The 24020-nt window shown below is 39.9% G+C and overlaps 1 protein-coding gene across 2 annotated transcripts in view; it reads left to right on the top strand.

The window, feature by feature from the left end:
* Positions 1-23704, top strand: part of serpini1 (serpin peptidase inhibitor, clade I (neuroserpin), member 1) — a 33917-nt gene extending 10213 nt beyond the window's left edge. The window contains exons 3-9 of one of the 2 annotated variants that reach the window (XM_072572676.1): positions 312-542; positions 7076-7270; positions 7983-8187; positions 11495-11592; positions 16789-16875; positions 20890-20979; positions 21899-23704. In XM_072572676.1, coding sequence (XP_072428777.1) covers positions 312-542; positions 7076-7270; positions 7983-8187; positions 11495-11592; positions 16789-16875; positions 20890-20979; positions 21899-21975 — 983 coding nt within the window. In that variant the 3' untranslated portion in view covers positions 21976-23704. The remainder of the gene's footprint in view (positions 1-311; positions 543-7075; positions 7271-7982; positions 8188-11494; positions 11593-16788; positions 16876-20889; positions 20980-21898) is intronic. The other variant, XM_072572675.1, reaches the window with a different exon arrangement.
* Positions 23705-24020: the final 316 nt, after the last annotated feature.

Here is a 24020-nt window from a genome sequence, read left to right as displayed (position 1 = left end):
TTGGAAAGTGCTCCTTAAGGTAAAACACCTGGATCTTTATTCAAAAATATTTATTTAATCGGAGATAAAGTTTTCATCAGGTAGATCTTGAACCTTCCAAAGAAGCCATAACATGATAAGTCTAACTTAGTTACCGCTGGCACAAATATTGTACATATAGACAATATCTGAAGTATTCTGATATATGTTGCTCTTTGAGGTTACAGGACATTAAATATTTAATTTTCATTATTCATACAATGAAGGCAATATTGCAGAGCATTATTTAGGAGTATGTATTTTGTAACATTGCTGATTTCTGTTTTAATCAGGCATGGAATTTGACTTGTTGCGGGATCTGTCTCAGTCCATGAAAGCAGACAGCCAGCAGTATGTAATGAAGCTTGTCAACTCGTTGTTTGTGGAGAAAGGATTCCAACTGAGTGACCAGTTCCTTCAAATGCTTAAAAAATATTTCGGTGCCAGTGTTGAAAGTATTGACTTCAGCCAACCTTCTTTTGTGGCTGACCACATCAATGAGTGGGTGCAGAATCAAACCAATAGTAAGTATTGTCAATTTGGACAATATTAGTAGAAATGCCCACGTTTTTGAACTGTACCATTGCACAGAATTAGAATGTACCACAAAGAGGAAACTTATTCAGCCTATTGTGCTTGCAGTGATTCTGTTGAAGAATTATCCACTTCATCCTGCTCTGTTGTTGTCCCAGGCCTGCATTTGTTTTAGATATTTTTACAACTTTCCTTTTATGTTTCTTTTGGTGTTCTTTTGCAGGTTCACCGAGGCATTCAGTGCAGCTTTGTTATGTACAACAACTGCAACTGTCCCATCTCTACATTTTGACTGAAATTCATGTCTGGCATCCTCCCAGGCACAAATCTTGACAATATCTTTCCTGTCCACCCTCCCCTTCCTACTGTTGCCTCTGGTCCATAGGGCTTTTTACATTTGGGAATTAATCATCTTTCACCACTAGGTCAAAATCCCAGAACTCTCTAACAGCGTTGTAGATGTCCCTATACCCCAAGTACTGCAGTGATTCAAAAAGGCAGCTCACCATCATTTTCTCCTGAGCAGTTAGGAATTGGCAATAAATGTTGGCTTAGATAACATTGTCTATATTCCATAAATTAATTTTAAAAATCCCTCTCCTCATCTTGATCCAGAATGCCGTTTTGTTTGTGAACAATGCTCTTGCCAACCAGTTACTACTTGTGGGTGATGACATCAGCATCATGGCTTTAACAGAAACCTAACAGAGGAGGTGATGACACCTTTCCCCCTTATTTTTCCAAGACCATTTTGTTAATGGAGTGGCTTTTATGACTAAATCACATCCTGGTTTGTCCTCTTATTCCTGTGACAAGTTCGCACCTTGTTCTACACTCTCTGCTCATTTTCTACCACCATCCACAGTACCAAGTTTTTTTCATTGAGATACCTTGACTGCTTTCTTCCATCAGGCTATGCATCAAGCAACTTCTCCTTTTAAATTTCACCTTCCATCTCAACTTATCACTTTCTCTTCTAGAAAAATACTTTCCTCTTATTCTTTCCTTGACTTTTTTTAAACCAATATTTACAGTCACTCTTTTTGACCTTGTCATATTATGGGGTTTTACTGGCTGTGAAGAAGGTTATTTAAGAGCACAGCGAGATTTTGATCCAATAGATGGAGAAGTGGCAGATGGAATTTAATTTGGGTAAATGTGAGGTGTTGCATTTTGGTATGGGCAAATCAGGGTAGGACTTATGCAGTTGATGGGAGAGCCCTGGGGAGTGTTGTTGAACACAGGAACTTAGGGGTGCAGATTCATAATTCCTTGAAAGTGGAATTGCATGTAGACAGGATGATGAAGAGGTTGGTTGGCATGCTTGCCTTCATTGGTCAGAGCATTGAGTATAGCAGTTGGGATGTCATGTTGCAGCTGTATGAGACATTGACGAAGCATACAATTCTGATTGCTGTGCTACAGTAAAGATGTTATTAAACTAGAAAGGGTACGGAAAATAGTTACAAGGTTAATGTTCAGACTGGAGGACTGAGTTATAGGGAGAGGCTGGACATTTTTTCCCCTGGAGCATTGGAGGCTGTGCCAAGGCCTTATAGAGGAGGGGAGAGTGAGGACTGCAGATGCTGGAGTACTGGTGGTGCTGGTGCTGGTAAAACAGCAGATCCCACCACCAGGAATATATTTCCCTCTCCACCCCTATCAGCATCAGGATAGACCATTCCCTCCACGAATCCCTCGTCAGGTCCATACCCCCCCACCAACCCGACCTCCACTCCCAGCACCTTCCCCTGCAACCGCAGGAAGTGCAAAACTTGCGCCCACACCTCTTTTTTCCCCCCCCCCCCCCCCCCCCCCAACCTCCCTCCAAGGCCCCAATGGATCCTTCCATATCCGTCGCAAATTCACCTGCACCTCCCCACACATCATTTACTGTATCCGCTGCACCCGATGTGGTCTCCTAGAACATAGAACAATACAGCACATAACAGGCCCTTTGGCCCACGATGCTGTGCCGAACTTCTATCCTACATTAAGCACCTCTACATTGGGGAGACAGGCTGCCTACTTGCGGAACGTTTCAGGGAACACCTCTGGGACATCCACACCAACCAACCCAACCACCCTGGAGCTGAACACTTTAACTCCCCCTCCCACTCCGCCAATGACATGCAGCTCCTTGGCCTTCTCCATCGCCAGACCCTGGCCACATGATGTCTGGAGGAAGAGCGCCTCATCTTCCGCCTAGGAACCCTCCAACCACACGGGATGAATGTAGATTTCTCCAGCTTCCTCATTTCCCCTCCACCCCCCCCCCCACCTTATCTCAGTCCCAGCCCTCGGATTCAGCACCGCCCTCTTGACCTGCAATCATCTTCCCGACCTCTCTGCCCCCACCCCCTCTCCGGCCTATCACCCTCACCCTCCCCCTCACCTCCTTCCACCTATCATATTCCCAGTGCCTCTCTCCCAAATTCCCTCCTCCCTACCTTTTTATCTCAGCCCGCTTGGCACACCAGCCTCATTCCTGAAGAAGGGCTTATGCCCGAAACGTCGATTCTCCTGCTCCTCGGATGCTGCCTAGCCTGCTGTGTTTTTCTAGCACCACATTTTTCAACTCAAGGCCTTATCGAGCCAAGATCTTTTTCCCAGGGTAGGGGAGTCCAAAACTAGAGGGCATAAGTTTAAAGTGAGAGGGGAAAGATTTAAAAGGGACCCAAGTGTATGGAATGAGGAAGTGATAGAGGCAGGTACAATTACAACATTTTAAAAGATGTTTGGACAGGTACATAAATAGGAAAGGTTTAGAAGAATATGGGCCAAATGCATGCAAATCAAACTAGTTCAGTTTAGGATATCAGGTTGGCATGGATAAGCTGAGTGGAAGGGCCTGTTTCCATGCTGTATGACTCTGTAACCCGATGACTCTAAAATCATAATATAAATTGCTATCTACTCTGAAGAAGAGTGAAACTGAACTCAAAAGGTTGACTTTTTTCTGTTTCTCAACAGATGCTACCAGACCTACTGAACTTCAGCAGCATTTCCTGATTTTATTCCAACTTCAGCTCTGTCCAATCTGTGAACTTGCATCTTTCTCCAGTTTTCCCTCTTACCTTCTCAATTTGTCTGCAAGACACACCTATTCCCACCTGACCACTAAACTTCCCTTCCTCATCCCCTAAATGTCTCTCCTCCATCAACCAACTGGATGAGACAGCATTCCTTTGCTCCCATTCTTTTTTCTATCTAATTGTAGCTGGAGTATCATTTTAAGCGGTTTCTTATCCACTTACACAGTTACCTCTGGTGTCTCCCAAGAATCTATCTTTGGCTCCATCCTGTTTCAGCATGTACAAAATGATATCCAGTTCTACCTCTCTACTACTCCTTGATTGTTCTGCTGTCAGTAAAATACCAGCAACTTGTTTGAAATTGAGTATTGAATGAGCAGAATTTTCCTCGAACCTGGTCTTTGTTCCCCACCACAGTCTCTATCTGGTCACTGTTTAAAAACTCCATTCACTGCCTACTGGTTCTATTTCTCTCTCTGGCAACTGTCTGAGCACGAACAAGTTTGTTGACAAATTCAGTGTCATTTCTGACCCCATTTTATAAGCTTCTGATTCTATGCCCATGCCATCCATAAGACTGTAAGACTATTTCCATCACCATACAATCAATTGGTTACAACCTGCCTCAGCCAAATACTGAAACTCTCACCTTATGTCTTTGCTACCTCTAGAACTGATTATTCCAATGCTCCCTTTGTGGTCTTCCACATTCTGTTTTTCATAAACTTGATACAAACTAAAGTTGTGCTCCCCAAAGTCTGTTTACCCATCATTCCTCTGCTCGTTGACTTTGAACTAGCCCACATTCTAAGCAATACATTTACTTCAACTCATTGCTCCAAGGCATGCCCCTTCTCTATCTTTGTAATGCCTTCAACTCTCTCAAACCCCTTGGATATGCTGTGTCCTCTTAAGCATCCCTTATTTTAATTGCTGCAGCTTTGATGGCCATGCCTTCAGTTACCAACGCCATATGCTTTGGAATTCCTTCCCTTCACCTCTCCATGCTCCTGTTTTGATGCTCCTTGTACAAATCCAATCCAGCCAATTACCACCCCATCAGTCTACTCTTGATCATCAGTCAAGTCAGAAGGGGTAATCAACAGTGCTAGCAAGCAGCAGTTACTGTGCAATAACAACATGCTCACAGATGCTCAGTTTGTGTTATCCAAGGTAGTCTGCTCCTGACCTCATTACAACCTTGGTTTAAACACAAACAAAAGAGCTGAATTCCAGAGGTTAGACAAGACCAAGTACCCTTGACATTGAGGCTTCATTTGACTGAGTGTGACATCAGAATGAGCCCAAGAAAAATGTGTCAATGGGAATCCTGAGAAAAAGTCTTTGCTGCATACAATCATCCGTAGCATAAAGAAATGATTGTTGTTGCTCGGGTCAGTCATCTCTGCTCCAGAATACCTCTGCAGGATTTCCTGAGGCTAGTATCCTCTGCCCAACCACCTTCTGCTGCTTCAGCAATGCAGTGTCATAAGGTCAGAATGGGGATGTTAGCTGATGGTTGCAGAATGTTCAGTACCATTTGTGACTCCTTAGACAATGAAACAGTTCTTATCCATATGCAGAAACTTCTGAATAAAATCTAGGTTTTGGCTGAGAAATAGATTCCTGATGAAGGGCTTATGACCAAAACATCAACTCCCTTGCTTCTTAGATGCTGCCTGACTGGCTGTGCTTTTCCAGCACAACACTCTTCAACTCTGATCTCAAGCATCTGCGGTCCTCACTTTCTCCTGAGAAATAGCAAGTCACATTCATGTCATACAATGACAGAGAATTTAACAATTTCCCCTTGAACATCACTGAATACTCTACTATCAACATCTTGGGGATTACCATTGACCAGAAATTGAACTGGAATAGTGATATAAATACTGTGGTTACAAGAGCAGATCAAAGGCTTGGTATCCTGTAGTAAGTAGTAACTTGCCTCTTGACTCCCCATGCCTGTCTACCGTCTGCAATGTACAACTCAGACGTTTGATGGAATATTCCCTACTTGTTTTGTTGTGCAGCTCTGATAATATTCAAGATCTTGCCACCATGTGGGATAAAGCCTGCTGTTTTAGCACCACAACCACAAGCATTCACTCCCTCCACCAACACTCGGTACACACTGCTGTTACTACCTATCAGATACACTACAAAAATTCACGAAGACTCAAAATTTACAACCGCCACTATCTAGAACACCAGAACCTACAAGTTTCCATCCAAGACACTTGCCATCCAGGCTTGGAAATATATCGCTCATCCTTCAGTGTTGTTGGATGAAAATCCTGGAACTCCCTTGCTGACAGCACTGTGGATATACTTATAGCAAATGGACTGCAATGGTTTAAGTAGGCAGCTCACCACCATGTTTTCAAGTGTATCTAAGGAAGGGCAATAAATATCTGCTGGGCCAGCAAAGCTTGCATCTCATGAATAATTTTATTTTTAAAAATTACATCAAACTTTTCATCATCTGCCCTAAAATCTCTTTACTTTGGTAAATGTCACATCTTGTTTCTCAAAAACCCTATGAAGCTCCTTGGGGCCTGCTACAAAATATATGGTGCACAAAAATTAGCTATTGTTGCCTTCCTGTCTCTTTCCAATTTTTCCTTTTGAAATCTTCATTTTATATTTTTTTTTCTATTGAGAGTTCATTTTTCCTTCTGAAAGATTTTTAGATGCTGCAAGTACTACTGTTTCTAGGAAAACATTTTATATCCTAGGATCCCTTTGCTTGATATAGATTTTCTAATATCTTTGTTTAGTGACACTTATGAAATTGTGCTCTCTGCAGCATTGACCAGTGAAAATAATTCTTTCCTTTTTATCTCCTAAAAGTATAACGTAATTTTGATCCATTCTATTAAATTACACCTCAAACATTGTTCCTTCTTCTTGGATAAAAGGCCAGTTTCTTTAGTCAATATTAAATAAATATTTTCTGCATGCTTACCTGATGTAGTGCTCCCAATCCAGTTCAACATTCCAACATTTTGATACTGCTTATGGACATAAGCATTATCATGAGCATTTCCATTAAAAAAAAAGACACTTTTTTGTTGCAGTTTATCTTCACCCAATCATTTCAAGATTTGTGTGACTGACTCAAAAGGCATTCTCTTGTTTTACTTATTTACTATTTAGTGCATTATTCCCATCTGCCTTCCCAAAATGAATCACCTCACAGTTCAACAGTTATGTGTTTGCTCAATTCCGTAACCTATCTGCTCCAGACTGTAAGCAATTTCCTCCTTTTAGATCCTTATTATCAATCTCTATTAATTATAATCCCCATGCACGAAGGAGAGAGGTGTGTATGTTTGCTTTTGAGTGCTAATAGTAGCTACATTCACAAACCGGTCATGAATAATTCTGCTAAGTGTGTAGTGAATTTTGCTGATTATATAAATCCAATTGTGATTTGTATCTCTGTGAAATAATGTACTTGCATATTTTCTTCTTTTTTTGCTCAGATAAGATACCAAATCTTTTATCGCCAAAGGACTTGGATGCTTTAACTCGTCTAGTTCTTGTTAATGCAATTTACTTTAAAGGAAACTGGAAGTCTGAATTCAGAGGAGAGAATACGCACACATTTCAGTTTACCAAAGATGATGAAAGTGAAATCCAGATAGCTATGATGTACCAACAAGGAGATTTCAATTATGGTTTGCAAATATTTAGCTTCGTTACACAGTTAATTAAAATTGACCTTTTTCATTCATTTGACGTGGCATTTGAAATAAAGGTTAAACTTGTTCCAGAACAGTATTCCTTTGTTTCCTTAGCCTTTTTGAGCACAATCAGTTGATATTCTATGTTATAACTACACAATAGCCGAGATATTTTAACTAAAGCATTCAGCAGTGTACAGAGACATGCTGAAAGCCAATATACTCATTTGATATATCATCATTTATAATTCTACTCCAATGTGTAGTGTCAGCTGGGGCACAGCTAGTTCACTTCTAAATCAGAAGCTAATGGGTTCAATGCCAACTCCAAAGATTTGACCATGAATATTAGACCTGCACTGTAAAGCTTGGGAATGCTGATTTATCAGAAGAAACATTGTTCAAATAGCTGCAATTTAAAATAAAGACTTCACCTCTGTCTTTATTTGAATGCAAGTTCCCATTTCATTATTTCCATAAAGAATTTGAAGGTATCCCTTGTACTTGTACTTCAACCAATACTATTAAAGCCAATAAACTGGTGATCATCTCGGTGTGGTTTGTGGAAGCTTGCTGTGTCCATGTTGGCTGCTGTGTACCCAAAATTGCAACGGAGACTACACATCAAAAAATACTTTTTTGACTGTAAAGTATTTTGTGACATCCCAAGGTTGTACTATCTTTATAAATACAACTTTCTTTTTAGGTGAATTCAGTGATGGCTCGAATGAGGCAGGAGGAGTGTACCAAGTTTTAGAAATGCCTTACATTGGTGACGAGATGAGTATGATGATTGTTCTTCCAAGACAAGAAGTACAGCTGGCTACCTTGGAACCACTTATCAAAACCCAACTAATTAACGAATGGGCAAGCTCAGTAAAGAAGCAGAAGGTTGAAGTATATTTGCCAAGGTTGGAGGAATTTTCTTGTTTGGGGAACGATGCCTATTAGAATCTATTTTCATTTCTATAATATGATAAGTAATTTTAATATTAGAAAGTAACATATGTGTTTGGGGAAAATTCAGTGATCGCAGATAACAGTATTTAATGTTAAAAGTCCATTTGGGTTTTCTTGCAGCAATTACGTAACATATAATGTTATATTCTTTATTTTGAGAATCTCACAGTTTCTACTGAGTACTTATGAACTCAACAGGAAGGTTTTCTTTTCAGATGTGAGAGATATTAGCTAGGAGCCTTGTTCTTAGCAAGCCCTCCTCCAACTCAGCTGGTTTTTAACAGGCTTGCCTCCAACTGAACCATGTAAAACAAGGTCCACTCCAGGATAATCACTGTTCAGACCAGCCCTGGCAAGCTGTAAAGCAAGCTGTACTACCCAGGCATGTGAATTCTCAGAAGTCTTATTTTTTAAAAATTGATATGTGGATCTTCGCTGACCTCTTTTCAAGAAACAACTTCAGATATTTCCACCAAACTTGAAATAAATGTATTTTGCACGACCTTCAAAACTTAACTTCAAAACAATATTAAGAATAAAGCATCTTTGTAACTCCAATCAGTTATGGATCTTGCACAGCTCTATGAATGTTCTTGAGCAGAATAGCAAAGTCATAAAATCATAGAGAATTACAGCATGGAAACAGATTCTTTTGTCCAATTCGTCCTTGCTAACCAGATATTCTAAATAAATCTAGTCTCACTTGCCAGCCTTTGGCCTCTATCCCTCTAAAGCATTCCTACTCATATACCCATTCACATGCCTTTTAAATGTAATTGTACCAACCTCTACCACTTCATCTGGCAGCTTATTCTGTACAAGCACCACCCTCTGTCTGAAAAACATTGCTCCTTAGGTCCCTTTTAAATCTTACCCTTCCCACCTTAAATTTATGCCCTCTAGTTTTGGGCTTCCCAACCTTGGGGAAAAAGACTTTTTGGTTATTCACTCTATACATGGCCCTCATGATTTTATAAACCTCAACAAGATCACCCCTCAGCCTCATATGTTCCAGGGAAAATAGCCCTGGCCTCTTCAGCCTTTCTCCATAGCTAAAACCTTCCAAACCTCGTAACATCCTTGAAAATCTTTCCTGAACCCATTCAAGTTTCACAACATCTTTACTATAGCAGGGAGACCAAAATGGAACACAGTATTCCAAAAGTGGCCCAACTCATATCCAGTATAGCTGCAACATGACATCCCAATTCCTCTCCTCAACGCACTGGGTAAGAAAGGCAAGCGTACCAAGCACCACCTTCACTATTCTGTCTACCTGAAACTCCACTTTCAAAGGAACTATGAAACTACACCCCAAGCTCTCTTTGTTCAACACCACTCTCCAGGACCTTACAGTTTAGTGTATAAAGCCTGCCCTGATTGACCTTAGCAAGTTCAGAACCTTCCATTTATCTAAATTAAACTCCATCTGCCACTTGTCAGTGCATCTGATCAAGGTCCCTTGGAATGAGATGATCTTCACTGTCCACTACTCCACCAATTTTGGTGTAAACTGCAAACTTACTAATGATTTCTCCTAAATTTGCATCCAAATCATTTATATAAATAACAAAAAGCAGAGGACCCAGCACCAATCCACCACTGGTCACAGGCCTCTAAGCCAAAAGACAATCCTCCTCCGCCACCTTCGCCTACCTTCGAGCCAATGCTGTATCCAAATGACTAGCTCTCCCTGGATTCCATTTGATCTAACCTTGCTAACCAGTCTACCATGCTGAATCTTATCGAATGTCTATATGGACTTCAACAAGGCAGCATCTACCACTCTGCCCTTATCAACCTTCTTGGTTACTTCTTCAAAAAACTCAAATTAATGAGATACAATTTCCCACACACAAAACTATATTGACTATCTCTAATCAGTCCTTGCCTTTCTAAATACATGTAAATCCTGGCCCTCAGAATCCCTTCCAATAACTTGCTCATCACTGACATCAGGTTCACCGATGTAAAGTTTTCTGGTTTTTCCTTACCACCTCTCTTAAACAGTGGCACCACATTAGCCACCCTCCAGTCTTCCAACATCTCACTTGTGGCTATTGAGGATACAAAAATCTCTGCAAGGGGCTCAGCAATCACTTCCCTGGCTTCCCATAAAGTTCTGGGATTTTGCTGAAAAGGTCTCCGAGATGTATCCACCTTTTATACATTTTAAGATAACCTTCTTAACCAGCACAACCTTCTGTGTAATATGGGCACTTTTCCAGATGTTACTATTTATTCCTCTAAGTTCTTTAGATTCCATATATTTTCCACCGTAAATACTGACAGGAAACATTTGTTTAGTATCTCACCCATCTCCTACATGTCCACACATAGACAGCTTTGTTGATTTTTATAGAGCCCTATTCTGTCACTAGTTACTGTTTTGTCCTTAATGTATTTGTAAAATCTCCTTAGATTCTCTTTAACCCTATTTGCCAAAGCTACCTCATGTCCCCTTTTTGCATTCCTGATTTCCCTTTTAAGCACACTCCTACTGCCTTTATACTCTGAGGGTTTCACTCGATCCCAGCCTGTCATATGTCTCCTTTTTCTTGACCAGAGCCTCGGTTTCTCTAGTCATCCAGCATTCTCTACACCAACCAACCTTGCCTTTCACACTAACAGGAACGTACTGCCTCTGGACCCTTGTTATCTCATTTTTGAAAACCTCCCACTTTCCAATCATCCCTTTTACCTCTGAACAACCTCTTCCAATCAACGTTTTGAAAGTTCTTCCTTTAATACTGTCAAAATTAGCCTTATTCCAATATAGAACTTTAACATTTAGATCAGGTCTATCCTTTTCCATAAATATTTTAGAAATAACAGAATTATGGTCACTGGCCCCAAAGTGTTCCCCCACTGACACCTCAGTCACTCACCATGCCTTATTTCCCAAAAGAAGGTTAAGTTTTCCCCTCTGTAATGGATACAACCACATATCAAACAAGAAAATGTTCTTGTACAGTTGAGAATGCCACTTATGCTAACTCTGTGTTTAAACAAGTTTTTATTAAAATCATTATTTTGGAATTACAGTGTAAGGGGAACATATTCAGCATATAGCAGCAACAATTGGTTTTGCTTTACAAAAATGAGATTATTAATCATTTTAAACTCCACAGGAGAAACCTTTCTCCTTTTATAAAGATTGATATATCATTTAAAATTAAAGCAAAAGAAATGCTTACAAGTAATTCCAACCTGCTTGTTTTCATTCTTGTTTCAATGCAAATAAAATTATGTTGCTAGATTCAAAATGACACAGAATATTGATTTGAAGGAAGCTCTCGCAGGCCTGGGGATCTCTGAAATGTTTGGTGTTGAGGCTGACCTCTCAGCAATGACTGGTAAGTAAAGTTCTTCTCATTTAAAGATTTCTTATTAGCTTGTTACAATGCGTATAAAATTCTGTTTAAATCTAGCTGAGGTAACAAGTCTTTGAAACTTTCTTCTAATGCTGTAGATGGGCAGCCCTTTCCTTCAGCACTGGTCTTTAGGGTGAATGGATGATATTTGAGGAATGAGTTTTTTTTTAAGAAATAAAATCAGAAACTGCTTGAAAAACTCAACAGGTCTGACAGCATCTGTGGAGAGAGAGTAGAGTTAAAGTTTCAGGTCCAGTGACCCTCCTTCTGAAGGTAAATAGTGCAATGGTATCAAGTTGATGGCACTTTGGAAATAAAGACTGGTGTCTTTGAGAAATGTTTTTGTTTTTACTTTTCTGTTTATAAGATAAATGTGGATTAGTCAGCATTTAAACATTATCATGGTGAACTTCAAATATCCTTCTAAAATCTATACCCCCTAATGGCTGGAACACTGTTTCTTTTCTAGTCAATCAGAGCAAGTCTCATTTTCCACTCTGGTTGTCTTGTCTAGTTGTTCAGCTCCACCTTAAATTTATCCCAATGTGCAGGGTTTATATTTCAGGTGCTGTCAGGGTGCACTGAGGATATTGAAATGAAGGATGAACATGGTCCGGACACACAGGAGCAGATGACCTAATTTGGCAGCCAGTTACACCCTGGTCAAAAAGAGACAGGAAGGAGAGAGAGAGAGAGAGAGAGAGAGAGAGCAAAACAGCTAACCAGGGTTGTTCAAATCCTACTTTTAATCATGTCTATTTTGAATTTTGTGTTAGAAAACAAGTTACAAAGTGCTGTTACCTGGAAGCCCAGCACTCCAGCACAACATTAGAAGTTACAGATCACTGCATTTTAATTTTAACGATAACTAATATACATATTTTCCTGTGTGAGTGACATGTTGCTATTAGACTATGCTGTCTATTCAGTCAGTTGTACTCTGCTGCTCTTCAGCAAATATGCACTGTCACACTTCACTCAGGCAAACACAAATAGCACTTGCCAAGTTTCAAAAGAAATCAGAGCACCAAGTGATAAAGACTTATTTCACCTCAGTGCACACATGGAATTTATTTACTCCATGTCGACTAACCTGAAAAGGGAGAGAGAGGCCCACTCTTTCTCTAAGTAGTTTGATATCCGGACTGTACTGGATAGGCATGACAATACTCTGGTCTCAGGCTTTCTTTTTGAACAAATCTCTGCAAGTAAAGCACCAAAATTGGATTGTGACATTTGATAATTATATTTTTCTAATGTGCAGATAATCAAGTACTCAGTGGTGTAGATGTTTTTTGGCACACCAATGATATTGGTATGAACGCTAAAGGTTGGATTTGACCAGAATTTAGTTGTGTCCTTTTCATTGAGTTTCATGAAAAAGTTTTAGCTCTGTGGACTCTAGCAGGTTTTCTCATGGTATTCTCCACAGCTCACCTCATTGGCTGTACACCATGATTCTGTGGCACCCCGCCTTATGTTATCTTCCACTTATTATTGATATGATTATTTATCACTGCTGGCACATTCTGGGATTCTCTGTGCAGGCACCATTTTTAAAGCTGCGGCACACACCAAGTTAAGTATTGAGCTGAGAGCAATAAGAAAGGAACACACGTGTTTCAAATACAAGTGCACATCTGTCAATGTAAAACTACTTTTCATCATTCACTGTCTGATCAATAGTCACTGCAGCTATAAGAACCAGGCTAATAGGCTATCTATGCTTAGAGTTATCCCATCTTAAATCCTGACTGAGAGGGCTACTCTTTCAGTGTCTCCCAGTGAGGCATAACATCATCTCGTCATTCGATGTCCAAATGTTCACAGTGGAAAGCTTTCATACGGTTCAGAATATTCATTTTTCATTCACTAACATCAAAGAAACAAAGTGAGCAAGGAGAAGCTGTGTTTGCTTCTGGGAACAGACTGGCTGCTTGCCTTTTACAGCAGCAAATTAACAATCACTGCACCCAGCTCACATTTATCAGAACCAGGTGTCAGTTGCCACCTGTCTGGCTTGTACCTCCCCTTGCAGCGCTCTGTCATGATTGACCTCCATTTTGCTGTCACTCTCGCAGGTCTTCAGCTTCCATCACATCCCGTCATTATCTACTCCAGTTTGATACAGTACTGCATGCTAGGATTATGTGGTGCACTCTGTCTAGACTATTTTGCAAGACTCCCTCCCAGACCTATCTGAGCATCAGAATCTCCTCTTCACCATATCTTATTGTCTGTTCCCTGACAGCCCTAGTGGAAGAATTAGCTACATTGTATCTATGTTCAGCCTCTGTTATGGAGTTGTGTAACACTCTCAAGCCATGGTTACAGAGGGTAGACCTTATCTCCCAGTAACTATCCTTGGAAGACATTCAGCACGAATATGGGAATTCTCAAAAATAGGCAGCGTGGCAGCTCCCAGGATACCTGGGATGGTGTTCTCAAATGTGATACTGATGATCATAAATGACTTGTTAATTGATGAAATTGAACCATTTTCTGTGGATAAAGTCTGTGCACAGTCTATAACTGGTTTTCCCCAGGTATAGGGCACTATGCTGGCAAAGCCTATTCCCTGGGCTGCAGCACTGACCTTGTCACAGGGTCAAGGCGTGATTTGGCACCCAATTGCATTGTAACAACCTTGATACCTTTGGTCAAGAGTTAAGAGGTTGCACAGATGTGCCTTGTGGATCATTGGAAGCGGCCAGTTGCGTAAAAGATTAGCACAGCTTTCACCTTGATAGAACTGGGATAAGATGGCCATCCATCCTTTCAGGATACAGGTCCTGCTCCAACAGTTATCATAGTGACAGTATCCCAGGACATCTGCAGTATGTGCAAACAAAGTGCCTCACTCATCTGGAATGGTATTAATGTTGATAGCCTCTAGGTCTCCTATGCATTCTGCAGGGATCTTCATATTCCTTCTGTTGTGACTTCTTCACATGAAGGCTGTATGGCAGCTCTCAGAGGTTATTGCTAGGCCTGAGCCGTCTGACTCTCCCACACATTTGTTACTCTTCAAATTCACTGTGCCTTCATTGCATCACAGTAATAGCAACAATAAAACTGTTCTGGCTGGATCCATTGGTCATGACTCCAATAACCCAATGTGGGAATTATCAGAAACAGATGAGATCCTTAGTCAGTAATTGCATGACTCACAAATGACAGTTTAGCGTAGTCCCCAGTTCAGCAAGACATAAAATGCCTCTACTTGGACCTTTTAACATGGGGACATTATTTTAATGAATGCAGCCCAGCAAATACGGTAGGACAGTGTTAAAGCTGTGGGATTCCCGATCTCCTGTTCCTCCACCCTGACTGCTCACACCACCTAAGAAAGGCAGAGTTGCATTAAAGAGCATGTTGGTGAATACTTAGAGTTCAAGTTGAAAGGAAATCAGTTCTATGCCCTTGTCAGCCTGTGAGATCTTGGATTGTGTTCTGCAGCAACAGTTGTCACTTTTAAAGTCGCCTGTGATTAGTTCTACTTGGCAGAGATGACCATCTTCAATCTGCAGTGAGCAGTGACATGGTCAAGATTGCTTGTGACCAGAACTTTTACCCTACACGCTTGGACACTGCATTCACTGCATGGTTACACCAATGGTCAAGGACAATTTCGACCTGTACTGTCAGTGTCTGGTTAACACTGTTTCCGCTTGAAGGGCCACACGTTGCTCATAAGTAAAACCTACCTGCGAGGACCAGGAAGAAAACCCACTTATTCCACCTGTATAGAGTGCGGTTGCATCATTTTTCTAATTCCATTGCCTAATTTCAATTTAGAGGAGGATAGAAGGCAATACAAGACATGCTTGGCACAGTGAATTGCTGGTTCTACTTGGTAATTAAGGCATCCCTCACCTCCGAGTCCCTAAGTTCCTTTCTTCCTTGCATTTCCTGTCGAGCCCGTCTGAACTGGACTTCAACACATTCTGACACACCTCTGAATGATTTTGTCTGCCAGTGTGACCCGAGCCCCAGCCCTATGGCTTAGTCACTGCCAACCATCCTGCTGCACTAGCCCTCTGTCAAAGCCAGGGTGTTGATTGACGGTGCTCTGTCCCACAGTAACCCAATGCACTATCCTTTTGCGTTCCCCCGCCATCCCCCTATATAATGAGTTTTCTCTCTTCACAATTATTGCTGTGTCTGATTTCTAGTGTTCTGCCTCTAATCCCCAGAATTAATTTCCTCCAACTTCCCTATCACAGAAGTGAATCCTGGTCCATGATGAATTAAATAACTTTGCTGTTGACATCAAAGGAAGCTGCCCACAAAAAGCAAAGCAATTTCTGCAGTATGGATTTCACTTTTTTTTTTCCACTTTCATTCCAACATTAACATAGGAGGATGCCTGATGTCCAGCAGGGGTGATATCATCAAGAAAACAAAGCAGTCAAGCAGCTTGAAGAATTACCACAGACAGCCTCTGAAGAATAGTCATACTGGACTCAAAATATTAACTGTGTTTCTCTCTCCACTGATGCTGCCTGAGCTACTGAGTTTCTCCAGCATTATCTGTTTTTATTTCAGATTTCCAGCATCCACAGTAACTTGCTTTTATATTAGTAGAAAGCACCAATTGCTCTTTACTTTTTAATTATTTTACAGCTAAATAAAGATTAGCATGCACATATGGGATCAAGTTGTACTAAACAGTCATCTTTAGTGCAATCAGCCCACTGATTGATCTACTACTTTATTCTGAGCTCTCCACTGTCACTCTGTAATCCAGCATCATTCTGGAATGGTCTAAGTGGCAATAATGATTAAAGTAGTGTGAATTCACTAAATTTGCCATCGGGATTCATTTTGATTGAGGGTAGAACAATTGGAATTATTCAGCAGATGTCTCTGTGGAGTGGAATAAGGGATAGCAAGTAAGCTGTGTAATCTGTGTAGGCATTTGTCCACTGGCTCAGCATTTATTACATGCCCATCTATCTTCCTTTATTATGGCTTTTGATCAGAAATGTTAACTTTCCTTCTCTCCGCTGATGCTACCTGACCTAAGCATTTGCAGTATTTTTTTGTGTGTTTATTTCAGACACCCAGCATCTGCAGTATTTTACTTTAGTGTTGTAGTACAGTTTTACAGGTGTACTTCAATGTTTATGGTTTCCTTGGCTTGTGAAATGTAGCATTTTCTCTTCCAAACTACAGAAAAGAAGGACTTGCATATTTCCAAAGCTATTCATACATCTTTTATTGAGGTGACTGAAGAAGGTTCCGAAGCAGCTGCAGCCTCAGGTATTGTGCTGTGTAAAGCTCATAAATATTGAGTCTCATATATTTAACATTCTTTGAATCAAAACTCTGGTTTCTTGTCACATTTTGATTTACTTCTGTGTCCCCTGTGCCAGTGTGTAATATCTTTATTCATTATATTTATAGATATTATGGAACAAAATTTTGTCTCCAGCATTGGTGGAAAAATGGGCATTTAAGATTACCTTGTGTTCTGTTCCATTGCCAGTAATGGATCTGATTATCAGATTCTGGGTATAATAGGCAGCCAGCATGATATTGCCCGTCTTGCGTCAGTGCCCTTGATGAATTTTTATCTCTTGAAGTTTATAAATTATAGTTTATAAATTATAGTTTCTGAACAATATTTAAAATCCTAATTTAGCTTTAAGTAAAACTACATATACAGTTTTGTATACTTTGTTGTACCTAAACCTGACCTCCACTTGCAATGCACCTATTATCTAATGAATGGCAATGATATCATTGTAACTGTTCATTCATTCAAACATTCACAATATATTAAACTTTTAAATCTAAAATGACTTGAACTGCCATTCCATATTTCTGAGACATCATAAACTGTGGTAATTGACCATTAAGAAGTTTATTTAAATGTTAAAGAAAAATAGCGTATTCACACATTGGTTTTCTTAATTATGTATAAATTTTAATTATAAAACAATACTGAGGTGAAAGAAATGAGTATTGGATTGGTTAATTTACAGACATTGACAGTGTGCATTGTTTTGTTGTATTTTCTGGTCTTTGCTGTGCCCAAGTATTAGTGTAGACCTAGGAATACCTATCCTGCAAGAATGTGTAATGATAGAGAGTTTATTAAAAAATTACATCATGTAAACACAAGCTTACAAACTAATATAATAATATAGGACCAGACATTTGCACGCAAGATGACGAGCTTGGCATATCATCCTCAGGAAACAGTGCTCCAATTAATATGATTTCAGGTCAGGGGAGGGCTGGGTCCTCATGTGGAATTGTGGAGAGGCCCAGTGCTCCAGACACAGGATCTCCCGAACAAGTTCTTTTTAAAGACATTTTGGTTCTCAGGAACTCAGTCCCAATTGTTTTGATAAATGGTAAGTCCACTAACCCCCTCATTCTGTTCCATACATTTGAATACTCCAAGTCCTTAGTCCCTTTATAAAAACAACCTTTTCTTAATCCTACATTAAAGACATCTAATCCTTTAATAACCTCTTTGTGCCATCAATCAAATTTTGATCTTGCAATGCACATTATGATTAGAGTGTGGAAGTTGTTAATCCCTTAATGAACAGTATTTATTATCAACAAACCACAATTGAAATTATTAGAACATTTTTTCAACTCTAACAGACACCTGCAGACAGTACTTTTCAATTTTGAAATGGTTAGCCAATATTTTTTTAAAATGACAGCCTTACAGTATTACATGCTCTATTTGCCCTTAAGAACATTAACAACCTCTAAAGATTCACAACTCCTGTACCACAAGTTGAGGTAGATGTTTCAGCAAAATTACTTAAACTTGAGTTGAATTGTCCTCATTGAATTTGGATTTTCTCATTTGGGAACTCATATCGGTGGCACATGGGCAGCACGGTGGCACAGTGGTTAGCACTGCTGCCTCACAGCGCCAGAGACCTGGGTTCAATTCCCGCCTCAGTTTGTGTGTGCAAACTCCACACAGACATTCTCCCCCTGTCTGTGTGGGTTTCCTCCAGGTGCTCCGGTTTCCTCCCACAGTCCAAAAATGTGCAGGTTAGGTGAATTGGCCATGCTAAATCGCCTGTAGTGTTAGGTAAAGGGGTAAATAGATCTGGGTGGGTTGCGCTTCAGCGGGTTGGTGTGGACTTGTTGGGCCGAAGGACCTGTTTCCACACTGTAATCTAATATCTCACCCCCAATGTCCCTTTCCCCCGCTGCCCTCCATTCAAACTGCAGATCCAATCCTCTGCTTGCCATTTTTAAATGTCGCTAATGTCTCTATGACTGGGCTTGTTTTCAAAGTTAAATGAAAGGATTTTGAGATGATGGGCTGAAGTTTAACTGTCAGAGCTATGAGATCAGCAAGGAAACAGCAACCTATTTGAATAAATATTGGGACAAGAAGGTAATTGGTCCCCCAACCATAATTAAATTGAAGATTAATAGTAATCCATTGACTAGTAGGTATTCGCTAACTCTGTGATACACTGAACAAAGCAACAACTGTGAGAAAGTAAGAATTAACCTTTCAGTTGTAACTCTATATCTGTACTTGAGGATCTCAACATATTTCATGTTTCCAACTTCTGATGTTTTGCTTTATAAGAAAGAGTGGCACCGCTTTTAGCAATAATCAACTAAGGGATAGAGGAAGGAAATCTTGACTAAGATGTATGCACGAGCTTGCCTGAAATATTTGTATCAAAATGTATAAACTAAATGTGTAATGTTGAAACATTAATGAAATATAAGAATGGCAAAACATTGAACACTAACTCATTCAAAACGCTAAGCGCTCTGTGTACTGCAGCACCAGATCTTTGCTTTTCTAGTTTTTCCTACAATCCCGTCTGTATATCTCCAGTCTCTTCATTTCCTCTTTCTCCCAACATCACCAGCAGAACATTGGACTCAGCTTAGCCAGATACACTGGTATTCTGTTCCTAAATATTTTAGGCTTAAAGCCCATCTTTTTGTCATGGGCAGAATCTTGTTACATTAAGAGTCTAGTCTGCCTGCTGGGGCACCAAAATGTTGCAAGGTGGATCCTCACCATAGCTGAACATGGTAAACGAAACATTGGATAAACTTGCTGCCACTGTTCTTTTTTTCCTGGTGGTGATCGACAGGGCCAGTTGGTCTAATGTGATGGACAAAAGCCACTTGGTAATGTATCAAGAAGAGACTCTTGTCTGAAGCAAGATCTAGTTTTTTGCATGATAGTGATGAAGTACAAATTACATTGCTATGATAGATATTGTTGCTGAGACTATGAGGGACACCTCGACATTAGGTCTTATTTAAAGCTGTTCTGCTTCCTGTGTCCGTAGCCTATTACACTCATAATGAGGTGGCTTAATGCACCATTAATAGTCGAGTCACACCTTCTACAACTTGTGAGAGACTTGCAATGCTTTTTTTCCGACTTGCCAAACCACCAATGGACCTTCCTCTGAAATTGTGATTCTGAGGGCATGTTTTCCAACTAGTAAGAGCTTCCAGCCAGTCAGGGGCTCCCTCTCCCACCCCCTAAACAGAATCCCATAATCGTTGAAGATCTAGGCCATAAATGGGTAGTTGGGTGGGGCTTCACAAGCTGGGGATTGTAGGAAGCAAGGGCAGGCATTTTGTTCTCAGCAGGCTATTAGTTGGTCACCTAAGGGCCTTGACTAACAATGGGATGGGTCGGTCAGCCATGCGCCTTATTACCCAAAACAATGCGGAGGTGAGAAACCAGTGGGATTTGGGTGTGCAACCATCTGACCTAATTACATGCTGTTACCACCCCCAAGCTCACAACCAAAGATTCTACTCCATATCTTTGGTTACCTTCCACAACTGTGAGATAATCATTCCCTTTTATCCACAAGTTACCTAGGCATCTTGAAACACTATGCTTGGAGCAGTTTCAAATGAAGATTAATCGAGTTGTAGTTTATTTTATTGATTATCAAGAATTGAACTGGTAACAAATATGCTGACTAATTTATCATTATGCAAGTTATTTTGTTGCCTTTGATATACTAAGATGTTCTGTGGTGGAATCTGTACTTGTGTGACTTATCTTTTGGCCCATGACATGCACTTAACAGCTGTCACAAATATACAGATGGCTATATGTTCAGATGCAGTCATTTATTCTAAAAAGAACTAGATCGAATGTTGCTGTGGTAGTTCCATACATTTGGATTAAACATTTCCATCTCATTTACTAACCCATCTTTGGATTGGCAAATCCAAAATAGGAATGCAAAACCAGCTAATTTTCACTGGAACTAATTAGCTTGCACTTGTTCTTTGCAGAAATGATTGCTGTTAGCAGAATGATGGTCCTTACTCCTCAGATCATTGCTGATCATCCATTTTTCTTTCTGATCAGAAATCAAAGGACAGGTAATTTCCTAATACTAATGTATCAACACTAACAGCAAAGATCAATGACTTTTAGACTACTTAGACCCCTTGGCATCATGGTATTCCATAAACCTACCAACACACTTAAACAGCGACTAGTGAACCTAAAGGATCCATTAAATACTACCAGCAAAACTAACTTAATTTACAAAATAACATGCAAGAACTGTTTAAAAAAACACTACATTGGACAATAAACAGGAAACTTGCCACCAGGATACATGAACATCAACTAGCCACCAAACAAACACGACCCATGATCACTAGTTTCAATACATGCAGACATGGAAGGACACCATTTTGACTGGGACAACACACGCATCCTAGGACAAGCGAAACAAAGATACACATGAGAATTCTTAGGGGCATGGCATTCTAGCCAGAACTCCATCAATGAACACATTGACTTAGATCCCATCTACCTTTCCTTGAAAAAAAAAGAACCGGAAATTGTGTCACCCACCTTAAGAAATCAAGACCTATACATAAAGAGGTAGGACATACCGCCAGCGCTTCACTGGAGATTCTCACTGATGATGTTGCCTAGTATGGTGACAAAATGTCTGAAAAATAACTTGCAGCTTAGTGCGCTAACTTACATACTTGTCATCAACCTGAGCTACAAATCTTCTTTAAAATCACTAGCAAAAATCAATGGCACATTTTGTACTGTTAATATTACATAATAAATATATCTTTCTGTATTATGAATAATGCACAGCCCTAAATATAAACTGCCAAAAATTGTGAAAACAAGCAAATTGTTAGTTTGTCAGTCTAGGAATTAACGTACTATCATAAAATTAATCCAGAGCTATGCATTATTAGAAAAAATTAAATTAACTGGATAACTGTAACTACCTTAACCTACGACTGACCTCTCCCTCTTCCGTTCTAGGTACTATCCTCTTTATGGGAAGAGTCATGCACCCTGAAAATATTCATCCAAATGAACATGATTTTGAAGCTTTGTAGATGCACAGTTCTGCACTGATGAAATGCCCCATTTAGCAGCTTTTCATTCATAAGTGGTGTGTATTGCACTTCTACAGTCTGGAAATTTTTGTCATAAGTAGCTAAAGTAAAAGAATAGAGAAAATTTGTAGAAAAAGACTGTATTACACAATATATTACTATTATTGTACTGTCAGTTTCATCTCTTAAATAAAATAAATGAACATTGTTCCATATTTATTCTAAACTATTTAATTATGAAGCCTTTGGTAATACCCTTGAGAATGCTACAATGGTAGTTTTAAAAATAAAGTGAAAATTATGTGCCAACCTTTTTCTTATATATTTGTATTTCATGTCAATATTTCCAGGAAATGTTCCAGAAATCTCTCACTCCAAGCTATCCACACTATTTCAATAGAATAGCCAAGATACAGGCTAGCTCAGCTGACCTTGCCACAACTGAGGTCCTTAGATAGACTATTAATGGCTAACTACTGTTCTCAGTATTGAGGCTGGATGTAGTTTAGGAGGAGTGGTGAAGGCCACCACGTTATCCTTTTTAGGCGTCCCCTTTCCATATCAGAACTACACAGTGTTGGCCAATCGGATTAGCCAGCAGCTCTCTGAGGCAAGGCTTACACTCGACTGAGAGGCAGAAGCCCGGTCTTCAGCCAAATGTCTGCAAGACCGTCCTTATTGGTGGAGATGCATTCCCTGCTGATGCGTAGAATGGCATGGTGGGAAATCCTGCCTTGTGAAAAAGTTCTGTCCGTGTGTGACAGTCTGGTTTACAAATCTTTTGTTGTTCTAAACTTAAACAATACAAGCAAAATGTCATTTGGATTTTGTTGTGTACATAAAATAAGCCAAAATGGGTAATTACGCATTGTGCAAAGCTATTTGTCCATTCTCAAACAACAATTTCCAAGGACACTGTAAATCATCATTTCATGCTGAAGTTTATAGCCACTTTTTTCTAACTTTTATGGCCCACAATTTTGCAACTTTATATTTTCACCTGGCATTGGTTAATATATAAAAGTGCTATGTTAAAATATAGATTTCTGCTTGCAGAATGTTTTATTACAGTTTCACTTGAGTAATAAGCTATGAATAAAAAAAAATTCCCTTTTTATATGTTTTAGTTATACAGGGTTTTGATGAGACCACATCTTGCAACATGAGCAGTTATAGTCTCTTTACCCAAGGAAGGATATAACTGTATTGGAAGTTGGTCATGGAATGAGGAGGCTGCTTATCAGATGGTTGGACAGGCTGGGCTCCATTCCAGTTTTGGATACTAAAGGATGAACTTATTGAAGTGTATAAGGTCCTGAATACTCTTGACCAGTGGATGTGGACAGGAATTTTCCTCTTGTAGTGAGCCCAGAACTAGAGGACACTGCTTTAAAATTTGGTCATGATTTGGGGGAGCTGGTGTTGGACTGGGGTGGACAAAGTTAAAAATCACACAGCACCAGGTTCTAGTCCAACAGGTTTTTTTGGAAGCATCAGTACCTGATGAAGAAGCAGCACTTCGAAAGCTGGTGCTTCCAAATAAACCTGTTGGACTATAATCTGGTGTTGAGAGTGTGGCATTGGAAAAGGACAGCAAGATAAAAACAAGGGCTGTAGATGCCAGAAACCAGATTCTAGACTAGAGTGCTGGAAAATAGAGCTCTAGTCCTGATGAAGGGCTTTTGCCCGAAACGTCGATTTTCCTGCTCCTCGGATGCTGCCTGAACTGCTGTGCTTTTCCAGCACCACTCTCGTCTAGAATCTGGAAAAGGACAGCTGGTCAGGCAGCATCTGAGGAGCAGGAGAACTGACATTTCGGGCATAAGCCCTTCATCAAAAACCTGGTGTTGTGTGATTTTTTTTTTTTAACTTTAAAATTTGGTGTCACTCTTAAGATACTGATGAGGAGTACTCTCTGCTTTAATATGCAGTAAGGGTATGCATTCATTGATTATTTTAAATGTGGAAGTGGGTAGATTTTATTGGGCTGGGGTGTCAAAAGTTTTGTGTAGATAAAAATTATATTAAACACCACAATAAGCTTG

This window comes from Chiloscyllium punctatum, chromosome 6 (genome assembly GCF_047496795.1).
Source record: "Chiloscyllium punctatum isolate Juve2018m chromosome 6, sChiPun1.3, whole genome shotgun sequence".
NCBI lineage: Eukaryota > Metazoa > Chordata > Chondrichthyes > Orectolobiformes > Hemiscylliidae > Chiloscyllium > Chiloscyllium punctatum.
The sequence above is the reverse complement of the archived record's forward strand: the minus strand, read 5'-3'. Positions and strand labels throughout refer to the sequence as shown.